Source organism: Dermacentor albipictus, chromosome 3 (assembly GCF_038994185.2).
Source record: "Dermacentor albipictus isolate Rhodes 1998 colony chromosome 3, USDA_Dalb.pri_finalv2, whole genome shotgun sequence".
In the NCBI taxonomy this organism is placed as follows: Eukaryota; Metazoa; Arthropoda; class Arachnida; order Ixodida; family Ixodidae; genus Dermacentor; species Dermacentor albipictus.
This window is the reverse complement of record NC_091823.1, coordinates 138667763-138682269: the sequence shown is the minus strand read 5'-3', so window position 1 is coordinate 138682269 and position 14507 is coordinate 138667763. Positions and strand designations below refer to the sequence as shown.

Below are 14507 nucleotides of genomic sequence, written 5' to 3'. Positions count from 1 at the left end.
TAGAGAAGAGCTGCAAATAATGTGTTCTGCTGCACTGAAGTAATCGCCGCAGCATTCTGACTGAGATTTCGAAGTCCTTTCCAAAATCTCACATGGTCAAACATCAAAACCAAAGTCATTTTGCTGCATGCATTTGCCTTCCTAGACATCTTCTAGGTGACCGTTTTTTTTTTTTGTCGTCCGAGTTTATTTTTTTCAGCTGTTTTCATTAAAACTGCACGTGTCTTTTATTTTTGCTCAATCCTAGTGCCAGTAAGCAATAATCTGGTATTACATTCCTTTAAATTACATTCCTATTGAGCAACTGTCAATTACAATGGACAGTTGATAAATACAAAATGAAGTTTATTACATGCCTGAATAAAAAAAGGAAAACAACAAAGTAACGTTAGGCTAGTGCCAATTTCTGCCCGAACAAAGTGATCTGGAGAGTAAAATTCCGCATTCTGTAAAGCAGATTTCCTTTACTCTTCAATAAATTCCATTACCTTTTTTTGTTCTCGACAGAGTGCCAGTAGTTTTCTTGCTACTACTCAGCTGTTTCTGCAAGGTTTAACAGTTATTGCCGAGCTTTTAATTGAAAGAAAGAGAGTGACAGATGGAGAATGAATTTTAATTCTAAGCAAGCACACTGTGCGCCCTAGGTGGGTGGCCTCCTTATTCCAGGTAGCAGGGGGGCCATGGGATCTCCCATGCCTGTTTGATGAGGCTGCGCTTGGAATGTTTGCACGGAGCTAGATATTTCTCGGTCATTGATCTTCGATCCGGCTACTGGCAGATCTCAGTTGATGAAATGGACCGCGAGAAGACGGCCTTCATCACGCCGCATGGTTTATAACAGGTCAGAGTCATGCCCATTGGCCTATGCAATGCTCCTGCGACATTACAACGTATGATGGACTTTCTTCTGCCAGGCTAAAAACGGACCACTTGTCTCTGTAAACTTGACGACGTTATATTTTTTTTCACATGTTCGTCAGCCACTTTACCCGACTCGCTGCCATTCTTGTGGTCTACCGAAAAGCCGGCTTCCAACTGAATTCCATGAAGTGTCTGTGCGGGCGATGTCAGATTAGCGTGTTGGGACACCTCGTTGACTAATCCGGTGCCAAACCAGATCTGGAAAAACGTTCACGCCGTATGCAGTTTCGTTGTGCCACGTTCAGCTTCTGACGTGCTGCTTCGTCGCCCTGTGTTCTTACTTCCGCCGTTTCGTCAAAAAACACCGCCGACGTTGCTAGACCTTTGACAGATCTTCTAAAGAAGAGCACACCGTTTTCATCTCGCCCTGAGCAAGCTCAAGATTCCGCGGCCCTGATCAGATTTTTGACCACGCTTCCCATTTTTGACGACTTTGATCCACCTGCACCGACCTAAGTGCACACTGGCTCAATCGGCCATGTCATCGGCGCCGTTCTCGCCCAACAACAGAATGGTACGGAGCGCGTCATAGCTTACGCCAGCCGCAAGCTGTCACCTGCCGAGAGAAATTACACCATCACCAAGCGGGAGTGCTTTGGTTTAGTTTGGGCTGTCTCGAAGTTCCGGCTATATTTGTACGGCCGCACGTTTTAGATTGGTAAAGACCACGACGCACTCTGCTGGTTGTCTTCCCTACGGAACCCGACAGCACGGCTTGGTCGCTGGTCTTTGCGGCTCCAGGAATTTTCATGTATTGTCAACTATAAGTCTGGACATCTGCACAAGGACGCTGACTGCCTAGCTCACTACCCCGTGGATCCTCCCGATCCTGCTGCGCATGATCCGGTGACCTGCGTGATGGCTTTGAGTGACATGACCGACATGCGCGCTGACCAATAACGCGACCCATCCTTACAGTCCATCATTGCCGGAGTGCAATCTGGCAGCAGCGACGGCGCGTGCCGCATTTTCGGGCTGCGCGATGGCATCCTGTACCACCGCAATACCAACGCTGACGGTCCTGAGTTGCTCCTTGTCCTTCCTTGTCATCAGCGATCCGTCGTTCTCGAACAACATCACGATGCACCGACGGCACCGCTACACCTACCAGTTTTGCGTACATACGAGCGCATGCGACCCTTGTTCTTCTGGCCGGGTCTCTACAGCTCTGTGCATCGTTATGTCGCAACTTTCGAATTGTGTCATCGCCGGAAGAAACCTCCCCAGCAACATGTTAGACGACTGTTTTCAATTGAAGTTCTCTCTGAACCGTTCTTTCGCGTAGGCCTTGGCCTGCTTGGCCCTTTTCCGATGACGAATAGAGAGAATAAGTGGTTCGCCGTCGCTACTGATCACGCGACAAGGGACAACTGAAAGACGTTGCCGACAAGTTGCGCAACAGACGTCGCCGATTTTCTCCTCCACGATGCCATTAATGCGACGGTGCACCTCGAATGTTACTTACAGGCCGCGGCCGCTCGTTCTTGCCTCGAGTTATCGACGACCTTCTCCGTTCTTGTGCCACTGAGCACAAGCTGTCCACCACCTACCACCCGCAAACAAACGGTCTTACGGTATGTCTCAACCGAATAATCACATGCATGCTGTCGATGCCGATCTGCAACAATCACCGCCACTGGGATGCCACGCTGGTCACGTGGTGTTCGCAGACAACTCGTCCGACATGACACCGCAGGACATTCATCCTTTTATCTTTCATATGGTCGTGACCCCATATTGCCGTTTGACACCATCCTCCCTTCTATTCCACGTGTTTCAACTGAGTACGCTCGTGAAGCAATCGATTGCACTCACATGGCACGTCAAGTCGCCCGATCTCCTTTATTAGCCTCGAACTTATAGAAAAAGAGCACTATGACCGGTGCCATTGCGATGTTAAGTTCACACCTGGGGCTTTGGTGCTCCTTTGGTCACCATGTCATCAGGTTGGCCTCTTCCAGAAGCTTCCCTCTCGCCGCACTGGGCCTTATGAAGCCCTACGTCAAGTTAAAGGCGTAAATTGGGACATTTTGCTGCTACAGTTTGATGCATCCTGAAGTCTAATGCCTGTTGACGCCATGCACGTTTCGCGGCTGAAGCTATACTTCGCTAGAAATTCTTCGCCTACCATGCGCCGAGACGGCGCATCACCACCCGGGGGTCCTGTTACGGAACGATGTAAGAAGAGAGAGAAAGAAGATCGGAGATGCTCACTGCTGCGTGTTCTTGGTGGTCATCCATCTTAACTATTCTCACTCATTTTGTATATATATTCTAAATACAGTCTTTCTTTACTTCCACCATCCTCGTAACAATATAAACATTTCATCAGATTCCACGGTAGGACAGCAAGAAAGTAAACAACACTTTACGAGTGGCCATTCGCCGTAAATAATTTATTTAACCGCTTGCTGAAGTTTCGTTTTTCACTTACATACGAGTCGGTGGATGTGAGGTTTTTATCTGCGAAGCTCTCTTACTGAAGAACCCGCATATTTTTTTGCAACTTTAGGCTAGAGCCGTGCGTAAACGATGCCTCCCCATTGTATAAAATATTCGTGGATATTGAAAAAATAATTTTTTGCCATATTACGTGTGCCGACAATGTAGAATGCTTCATGTTTTTATTTTATCGTACACAAGCTGCGTGGTGTACTTGAGTTATTCCGCACACGATGATGGATTTCTTTTCCCGATATTGTCCACTTCCTACGCAAGTGCGCGTTCTTGATGGAAAATCAAGCTTTCTTTTGTTATTCATTTTCTTAATGTCTTTGAGTAGGTTTCAGCATTATTTACTTGTTAGCAGTGCTTAAATGAAAAGGTGAATTTTCTTAGGTTAGGCATTCTTAAGTTTGCAGACTTTCACACGCAAAATCAAATAAAACCATCCTTACGCTGACATCTAATCAAAAAAATATTTCTGATTCCACAGAAACTTTTGCGATGACGCCTTCTGGAGCTGGACCAACAACTTTCCAGAGCACATTTGAGCCTCCGATGTCAGTTGCGATACCAGCGCCACCAGTCCCCACGGCACCACCACCAATGAGCACGTTATCGACAATTATTGAAATCACCAGCACAGCCATTGCCAGCAGCCCCACGCCAACAACATCTACCACTACCACTCGTAAGTTGTTCTTGCGCAAAGTATCCTGCGCAGCTGCTACTTTTAGCATGGAGTGCATTAACGAGAGCCCTAGACAAGGGAAGGCCAAAGAAATAAAATTTTTTACTCAGATGCTTAAACATTATATTATTCCTTCACCGATGCATATAATTGCTTCTATCATGTGCAGCACATCGTTATGTTCACTGCAAGAGGAAAGCCTCGCTCCACGATCTCCGACAGCGCTAATGGAGAAATAACGAGTCAAACAGATTTCACATTGTCTGGAATTACGAACTTATTACAGAACGCAGAATCATCAGCTAAGGTACAGGGCCATGAAAATAGGCTAGTGAGGTCTAGGATGATTATCAAGTTGGAAGAAAAGGGCAAAGTTACTCAACAATGTGTCCAACATAGGCGAAGTAAGGGTTGCATTAGACGACGTCAGGCTGGAGCTCCCAACGATGCAGTTTTAGAGCAAAAACATGAGGATAACTTCGATGTAGTGAGACACACCCTTACTTTTCAGAATTCCGAATGAGCAATGCAAGGGAGGGATTAAGGCACCAAGGCAAATAATTGGTAGCCTATCGCAGGTGACGAAGGACCTATTAAAGAAAGGACAAAGCTTGAATGTCTATAACTGACGAGATAACATACAAGTAGCTGAAATGTGATACTCACAAACAAGAGAGTCAGCGATATTCGAAATTATTATGTAGGAAAGGTTGAGGAAGCAGTAAAGAGCTCTAGCATAAAATCAGTGAGGTAAAACTTACTATGGGAGGAGGCTACAAGTATGACTTGAAAGACAAGCTGGGTAATGCCATTAATATATTCGATGGTGTTATAAAAGCTGCAAAATAATTGTTACTGGCCTCTAATTTAACCAGAGCAGCCATGAAACCTTAGTGGAAAGAAGTGATGAACAGGATAGAGAGGCTACTTCTATAACTGGCGATGAAGTTTAAGGGAAATGCAGGATATGTCCGCAAGGAAAGCGGCAGGAGGAAATGAAATAACGGTCAGTTTAATGAAAGATGGAGGAAAAACGCTAGAAAATGTTTCCCTCCTTTTTTGCTTTCGGCTTGGGATCAAGTGGAAGACATCAATCAGGCAATTAAGAAATCTGCGGTGTACAATCAGGTTATCTATATGGTTGTAGAAGGCATCTGATTCAGTTGAAGCACGAGCATTTATGGAAATGTTGCGTAATCAAGGAGTAACAATACCAGACGTGAATATCTCAGAAAATATATACAGTGCTTTCACAGCAACCTTCTTTCTCGAATAGAAAAGGAAAAAAAAAACTGCCTATGAAGAAAGTGGTGAAATAAGAACCCACTGTTTCAAATTCTAATCACTAAGTACTTGGATGAAGTATTCAACCTATTAGACTGGAATGTCGGAGGAGTGAGGAATAACGGAGAATGCCTCAACAACCTTCGGTTTGCAGATAACATTGGCCCGTTCTTAATTGAGGACCTTAACCAAGAACGCGTAAGACTATTTTTGAAGGATAAATGCTGAAGAGAAGCATTGTTTTTAGCAGACATGGTAATTGCTCACAGGGGATTCGGATCAAGAAAAGAAAATTTATAAGAGAAAATAATTACGGCTGGATTTACTACACCTGTCATTACCGCATACTGAATGGGAGCTTGCGACTGTCGTAGAAAAAGAGTTCCCAAGTGTTGCATTATGCTGGTGTTATTATATGGCTGAAAACTTCTATGGCGAAAAACTTCCATCGGAAAGTTTTGCAATTACATAAATACACCTAACTTTATGCATCATTGGCGCCGCTTCCTTTCCACTGGAATCAATTTTGTCACTGTAATGGTCCGTCGCTTATCGGGCCTAAGCATTACATGGCGTGTCAGGCTGCACTTTTTCTCTTTAGGAAATTTCCTCTTTTCCAGCTATTCCAGGTATTCCTCTTTGCTCTCTGATCTGCACAACTTTTTCTGTCTCCTAATGTGACACCTGACATTTTTGTTTTCGTTGCTCGTTGGATGCAAGGGTGTTTAATATAAGCTCGCGAGCAATATTACGACAGTATAAAGAACAATGAAACGAAAATTGTTTGACGTAACATTAACAGACAGGGAGACAGCAGTGTAGATAAGAGAGAAAATGGGGATGGTCCATATTGTCACGTGGTAGTGACGGTGACGAAAGAAGCAGTACGGTGGAATACAAAACTAGCTTTTATTGGGCGAACCTGTGCCCACAAAACAGGCTACACTTATAGCACAACGAAAGCGGCGGACACGCTCGGCGATCGTCGAAAATCTGATCAGCGGGTCAAGAGCGTCGGCTTTTATAGATCAGTCGTCGAATGTTCCAGATTAACTGATGGGACCCGCGTGTCTTCCACAAAGTTCTACACCATTCGTGTCACGCGATGAAATCTGATAACACAAGGTTCGGCGACAACAGACACGCGGATAGAAGCGTCGATAACTTTCCAGAAACGTCGGATACATGCAGGCGCGTCCCTCGCTCTGCGATTACAGTTGTTAAGCGGCGAAACGTGGTTGCGCGATAAAGATAAGTACACGTGTCATTACCCCCCTCTTAAAAAGCATCGACATTAGGAGAAAAAAATGGAGCTGGGCAGGCGATGTTGCTGGTAGGTCCGATAACCGAGGGACCATTAGAATTACATCATGGCTGCCATGGGGAGGGAAGCGCCGTCGAGGACGTAGAAAATTAGGTGAAGTGATGAAATTGTAAAATATACAGGCGTAAGTTGGTATCACCTAGCACACAACACAGGGGTCTTGTGCACAAAGACACAAAAGCTAGACCACTCGCCCCCTCCTGGTCACGCATACCTTGCTCCTTCAGGGCTGAGCGTTGAGCTCGCTTGGGCTGCATTAACGGTACATTTCTCGTAAGACTGCACAATTTGCAGCTCATAACAATGTGACTCTACTTATGTCATGGCACTGTAATGCGATAAGTACGTGGCGTTCCTCCCCTACGTACTGCAGAGTCTGTGGTTTTGGATCCCACCAGCGACAAGTTATGTTTGAGAGGACGTGTACATTTCTTTGCCATGACCATTTCTATATTTCCATTAAAATGAACGAATAAGTTACTCCATACTTCCTATTGCTTTTTCTACTGCTTACTTCAGATGGTTCTGGCTAACAAAAAGCTGGGCTCTTTGTTCGCCGCTCTGGTTTATTTATCGCCAGTGGGAAGAATTCAGCAGGTTTGATGTCTTCAAGTAGCATAGAGGGGTGTATTGGGCAGTGCGTCCTCAAAAATATTGTTACGTGTGGGAAGACACAGATGAAAGAGGCCATATACAGGCTATTTACACTGGAGCCAGACCGTCAAGCCGACATCGCTCTCGCCAAGGGCACAGGCGCACTTCGTCGTCGCTCTCGTGGTGGCTCTTACCTCGAGCATTGCTCGGTGATATCGATGATGATGATGTTTGGGGTTTAATGGCGCAAGGGCCAGGTATGGTCAAAGAGCGCCATGCTATTGATCATGAATATGTCGTGGTCTGATTGGCTCTGTGAATTTAATGTGACTTGGCTGTAGAGGGTCCTAAAAGAGTTTGTGTAAATTGCATAAAAATTACCCGTAATAAAATTATGGCAATGATTAAAGACATGTACTATGATCACTAAAATACATTAAAAAGAATGATGCATTATATAAAATATGCGAGAGACTAAAATTGTCTAAGAGCACTACGGCCTCGCCAGAGCCCTTGAAACGCAAGGGCCGAGAGGCATATGCTATACAAGATAGCTATCACAGCGGCATCCTCTGGAGAGAGGAGACGCTATGAACGTATGGGGCTAATTACATGCAATTACATGTAATTACATGTATCACCATGTAATTACATGGTGATATCATAATAATATGTTCGCATGCTACTTTACGCCATCATCCATGGCGGTACTCTGCATTCACAATCATGGCCATAGGTGGTGCTGATTAACACTCACCGGGACAGGTTCTCTGCACACAGTTAAACACTGCGTGTGTGGGATCAATTGAAACTTTCGCAATTACAGTCATGTACTCGAATCAAACGTTCACTGTGTTTATGTACGAATATTCTTCAAATACTTTTCCAACATTTTGCGTCACCAAATATACGCCATCAAACGGGAAATTGAAACTAAGTGGGGGCATGTTTGATCCCATCCAAAGTGAGTACTAGAGCATACAGCGTTCTAAGTCTGGTATATTGCCCCGGATAATAAGATCACTCACAATAAAATGTTTAGATATGTGAATACAGCACCGGTTAGTGTGTGGTACTATCTATAGGTGCACTACCTGCGTTCTCTCTTTAATTATGAACAAGAATACTTTTAATTTAACACATGCATACAATAGTGATGCCATTGGCCAAGGTAATTTGAACTAAGCAAATGTGAATTGTTGTTGGTCGCTCTGCTTTCGCGGCAGGAAACACCCATTGTTGCTCGCGAAAAGATACACAGATAATAATTGGCCCAGAAGGTTGTCTGTATAATAATAATAATAATAATAATAATAATAATAATGATAATACTTATTTTACCACTCATAAAGACAGCACATTTATTGAGGCTTGTCAAAGCCATTGTATGATTCAGGGGCAGAGCCTGGCGGGCAGCAAAACCATATACGGTACATTATTAGAATAATGTTTAGCAGCGGGGTTGAGGATAATATACAAAAACAAAATAATAAATGCTGATTCAGAATCCATCAAATACATTTTCATTGAGTATAATGAAACACAGAAGGGCAGCGATGTGCGTAAACAAGAATGACGATACGATACTAGCTAAGCGAATATCATTCAGGCTGTCATGGTTCAAAAGTATTGTACATACACAGACACAAGGAATAACGGTACACAAAGAAAAAAATGCGCATCGACAAACGGGTGCGCCTTAGCAGTCTAACTTTGATTTCGTTCCCGATCCGAAGGTGTTCCAGGGTAATTAAAGTAATTTTGGAAATAATGAGTGCATGCTCTAGTGCCGTAACTATGGAACAACGGGGCCTCTGAAGGCGTTCTTTGAGCTATAAACAGCGGGAAAAGACATACGGAACTAGGAATTCACTGGATGGGAAGTGTTTTAAATGTACAGTTTGTATCAAGAGATCAGTGAAATATCGCATCAAAAGTATTTTGAGGAGATCTGCGTCAGGTTTAAGGCTCAGATCATAAGATACATTCTTGAAGACCGAGTGCGCCACAGCACTTATTCTGTTGTGCAAGCAAACTGTGCAGTGCCAGTAAATTGTTATTCTATATCGCGGGAGTCTATAGTTTAAAGCGTGTGTTATCATTTTCCTTACCGCCAAGGGCGTATAATATTTTATAGTGTACACTAGACATGATGCGCAGCAAAGATTTTTCGAAGTAAGGCGGGCGTTCCAAAAAAGGTTGCTGTCGAGGTATACACCCACATAATTTACAACAGATGAACAGTGTAATGGTCCCCGTAGAGGCGTCTGCGTGTACAAGCGTTTGCTTTGTTGCGACACCACGTAGCCGAAAACGTGAGCGTTCGACCCTCCCGCGCGTAGCCGTGTGTGGCTTAGCCGCATCTTGGGAAAGCAGGATCCTGGGGTGGAGCCGATGCTACGTGTTCGGACCTTTAAGGACCCCGACGGAGGCATAGCATCTCTTTGGCCTCCGCTTCCCATAGACAGCACCGCCAGACTGGCCCAGCTGGAGGAAATTGGCAGTCGCCTTTTCCTGTCCTCCTTGCAAATCTTCGTCTTCCTCTCCCGCTTTTCACCTTTCCTGTCTTCACTTCTCCTCACTTCTGAATTTCCCGGCGGCAACGGTTACCCTTGTGCGGCTAGACAGTCTTGGTTGTGCTATAAGTGGTTATAGCAGCGATGTACGGTCGGCGGTCGGCTCATTTCCCACTGTTGGGCTCCATGGTGGGCGGTTGGCATCGCTGTTTAAAATCCCATCTATGCTTATGGAGAGCACTTTCCCCAAACTTCCTGATCGCCCTCAGAGACGAGGGCGCACCGAAGATGTCTTCCAGTTTTTCGGACGTCAAGTCCACAACTTCTCCCGTTTTCATGTAATTCACTCGGAAAACCCGACAAACCAGTGCGAATCATTTCACCGTTCTTTGTTTCAAACTCTTTGACTGAAGTGTTTGGCCCAGGATATAAGGCATCGAGGACGGCAAGCAGTGATCTCCTCTTGGAGCTGCACAATCTGAAGCAAATTGAGAAACTGCCAAAGCTAATATCATTTGGGGAGACCCAATTAATAGTAACCGCGCACCGAATTTTGAACATCTCCCGCTGCGTTTTCTCGGACGGTCATTTTCTGGAGTTGACTGAGTCTGAACTCTTGGAAGGCTTCAGTGAGCAGAATGTTATCAATGTACAGATTTGAGTGGCGGCACAACACAGGACTATGGAAGTCAAGCTGCACCCAGCAATACTCGAATGATCACCCGGCGAAGGGCCGCAAATGGAACATGGAAGTGACAGGAAACTAAAGCCTGTGATTTGCGGTTGCTATTTTTAATGTGCAAAGCATCGTGAACAAAGTAGCCGAAATTGAAGCGCTCCTTTATGACTCGACCCAGAGGTTAGGTTGCTGACAGAGACCTGGTTACATGCTGGAGCGTTCGATATTGAAATCGATACCCCATCCTACAACATATTCAGGCGTGACAGACAATCTTGAGGGGTGGAATTGCAATTGTACCTAAGGAGAGCATAAACGTGCCAACTTTACTTGCTATTCCGAAACACGAAAGCCTCTTCTGTAAAATTGATTTTTATGGTAATGCCATTGTTATCCGTATTCTATACCGCCCGCCGACGCAGATCCGGGATTTGTCGAGCAACTCCACGAGTATGTACATCGTTTCCGAGCTGAGGACGTAACATTTGTGTTAGCCGGTGATATTAATCTACCATATATTGATTGATCAACCATGACGACAATCCTTACGAATCCTAGGCACTCCGAGATTCTTATGACCATTGCACTTTCATGTTGTCTAGCACAGATTGTTACTGCCCCCACTAGAATCCCTGCTACTGCAAGACCTATTCTTGATTCATTGCTTGTAAGTTCTACTATTACATGTGACTGTCTTGATGTCATGCATGGGCTTTCTGATCACGAGTTTACATTGGCCACCTCTTCCTTTCAAGAGTATTCTGGCCAAAGCGATAGCGAGATTGTTGTGAAAGACTTCGACAGGGCGGAAGATGAGTGTATTTTACGCTATTTGGGAATGAATCTGGACGGTTTCAAGTTGAAGATAACGTGAATGTTTTGTGGTGCAAACTCAAAAAGATTTCTCTTCATTGAATTGCCATGTTTGTTCCCGACAAGGTTAAGAAGAAAAAAAAACAGAATCCTAAGCCTTGATCTAACTAAGGTCTTTGACACCGTCACGCAGAAAGCAATACTAAAATATCTCCAAAAGCTGGATGTAGGACGTAAAACTTTCGCGTACATCAAAGGCTTCTTGACGGATCTTACCGCAAAGATTTCAATTGGAGAATCCAAATCGAATGTGCTCAAACTTGGTAATAGGGTACCCCGCAGGAGTATCCTATCTCCCTTTCTATTCAAGTGGCAATGATCGGTCTTCCTGCGAGACTCAAAAAGATAGAAGGTCTTTGACAAAGCCTATACGTGGACGGTATGACCCTTTGGGTGGCGTGTGGAAGCGATGGGCATGCGGAAGATATCCTTCACACAGCAGTAAACACAGTCGAAGACTACGTAAGAGACAAGGGACTGAGATGCTCCTCGCAAAAATCAGAACTTCTGCGGTATAGACCTACATAACGGAATGGGAAAAGCGTTGGGGAAAGGCCGGGCATTGTGGTCACAGTAGAAGGCACCACGATACCGATAGTGGAGAGCCAGAGAATACTGGGACTCCGCATATCCGAATACGGCCATAACGGAGAAACCATTAGACTACTTGAAAATAGTGTTCAACAAACAATCAGAGTAGTAAAGCGGATAACCGAAAGGCACTATGACAAGAAAGAGCACAATCTCATCCGATTAATAGAAACATTCGTAATCAGCCGCATTCTATATCTGGTCCCTTACCTCAAGCTCTACGCTGCGGAGAAAGCCACTATTAGAAGGGCGTAGAAGCAAGCCTTGGGACTTGCGGCAAATACGTCATACGAGAATTTCTTGGCGCTCGGCGTGCACAACACACTAGACGAACTTATTGAGGGGCAGCGAGTAGCGCAGTGTGAAATTCTTACACAGAGTTTGATGGTGAGACACATCTTAGATGACATTGGAATAACCTAGGAAGCACAGCGCGGAGTGCGGACAGACATCCCAGCGAAAACAACGGAACATCTATCAATACCCCCAATCCCCAGAAACATGTACCCGGAGTTTGCCCAACATCGAAGAAACGCAAGAGTGAGAGCTCTCCGCAATATATTCGGTAGTTCCAACGACGTCGCCTGTGTGGACGCAGCGGAGTATGGAAACAGAGTATGTCAACAAGTTCTTACGAGTCTAGAGGGTGACTGCAGACTTAGTGGCACGATAAAAACATGGAAGGCGGCGGTGGCGGAGGAGGCTGCCTTTGCATTAACAATAGCCTCCATGGAAGCTAACATCGTAGTACGCGACCCCAAGACAGCCATGAAGAAGTATGCAAAAGGAAGAATCTCGCTGTAAGCGCTGATAATTTTAAACAACTTTTCGGAAAGATCGCGACATTCACATTAGATGGGCACCCGCACAGTCCTTCTTTCCGGGAAACGAACTAGCGAACAACTTGGCTCGAGAACTGACAGGCCGAGCAAGTGACACGCAACAAATACAGAGAATTGAGAGAGACTGGATGACCAGCTTTAATGAGATCACCAAACACTATAAATTGGGAAGGGCCCATTTCCCCCCGGCACACTCCTCGCTGAGTATACTGCAAGCGACGGCATGGCGCCTCTTAACCGCTGCTACCCGGACTTTTACAAGGATGTATGTACATTCTGTCAAGAAAGGGTAAACCTACAACATATGATTTGAGCTTGTCCTCAGAGACCCACAGAGAATAAAATGAACAAAAGCAGAGAGCAGTGGGAGACCGCGTTGCTCAGCTGTGCACTGGAGGACCAACTCAAGGAAATCCAGCACGCCGAAGATGCCGCCAGGGGCTAAAGGCTCGAGGCCGTCATCTAGGTAGAGAGGCCTGGGCCTCAAAGCTGCTGTGCAGAAATAAAGTTTATTCCTACTTCTGGGTTACGAGACATATAATTCACAAGAAAAGAAAGCTTAAGAGTTTGAGACGTCCAGGAAGGCCTCGAGACTCCGCTGTTACCACGCTAAGTGCACTTGAAACTTAGGTTAAAAAAAAGCTAAAGACAATTTCTTCATTATCACCTTAGGCAATTTTCTCAAGGAAGCACCAGGCAAATCCAGTAGTATGTCATTAATGATCAACTGCTCACCAGTCTTGGACGCAAAAGCGCGAGCCGATAAAATAATAGATACTTTAAATCCGTATACGCCCGTAAAGAAACCTATCTTGTTGCCGAGCCAAAAGGGCTTTTTTCTTCTATGCCCGACGTCATTGTGAGTCGCGGAGGCATTCTTAACTTACTTCTTAACCTTGATCCTAAAAAGACCGGCGGCCCTGATAACATTCCTGATGTTTTCTTGCACCGTTACACACAATGAATTTCGCACTACATGTTTGTCATTTATAATGCGTCCCTAACTCAGTGTTCTCTTCCGTCAGACTGGAGAGGTGCTCGTATCATTCCCATATTCAAGTCAGCTGATCGCGTACGCGCATCGAATTCCTGCCCGATTTCCCTGACTTCAACAAGCTGCAAAATATACGAGCCTATAATCTGCCGACACCTGACCGTATATCTCGAAGATTACAAACTGTTATCAGATGCCCAGCGCATGTTTAGGCGCGGTTAGTCGACGGTGACGCAGCTGCTTAGCAAGTGTCATGATTTTGCGCTCGCGATTAATAATAAAGAACAGATCGATGCTACATTTTTTGACTCTGCGAATGAAATTGATAAAGTGCCTCATGATAAATTATTACAGAAACTCTACGCCATCGGAATCAATAACAGGCTTATCGAATTCATTAGGGCTTATCTAGAAAATGGGTATCAGGATTTCCAAGTTGACAAGTACTGCTCGGATACTTTACAGGTGACATCAGGGGTACCGCGAAGGTCAGTTCTGGAACCGATGTTATTCCTAATTTTTGTGAATAACAGTGTGAAGGTCATACACAGTGATATTAGAATAAAGCTTTTTTGCAGATGACGGCGTACATTACACCTCGGTATGATCTGTAGACCACCAAATTACGTTTATTAAAACCTTCGCAGAAGTTTCAGGCTGGCGCAAGCAATGGGAGACGTTCTTAAGCGCTGACAAGTATTTAGTCCTCCGTGCATGCAGGAACAAAACCATTTTACAACATTCTTATTTTGTCGA

At 44.9% G+C, this 14507-nt stretch overlaps 1 protein-coding gene across 5 annotated transcripts in view; it reads left to right on the top strand.

The window, feature by feature from the left end:
• LOC135917824 (uncharacterized) overlaps window positions 1–14507 on the top strand; it is a 205080-nt gene that overhangs the window by 62022 nt on the left and 128551 nt on the right. For all 5 annotated transcript variants that reach the window (XM_065451423.2, XM_065451422.2, XM_065451425.2 and 2 more), the window contains one exon: window positions 3857–4054. In XM_065451423.2, the coding sequence (XP_065307495.1) occupies window positions 3857–4054 (198 nt within the window). The remainder of the gene's footprint in view (window positions 1–3856; window positions 4055–14507) is intronic.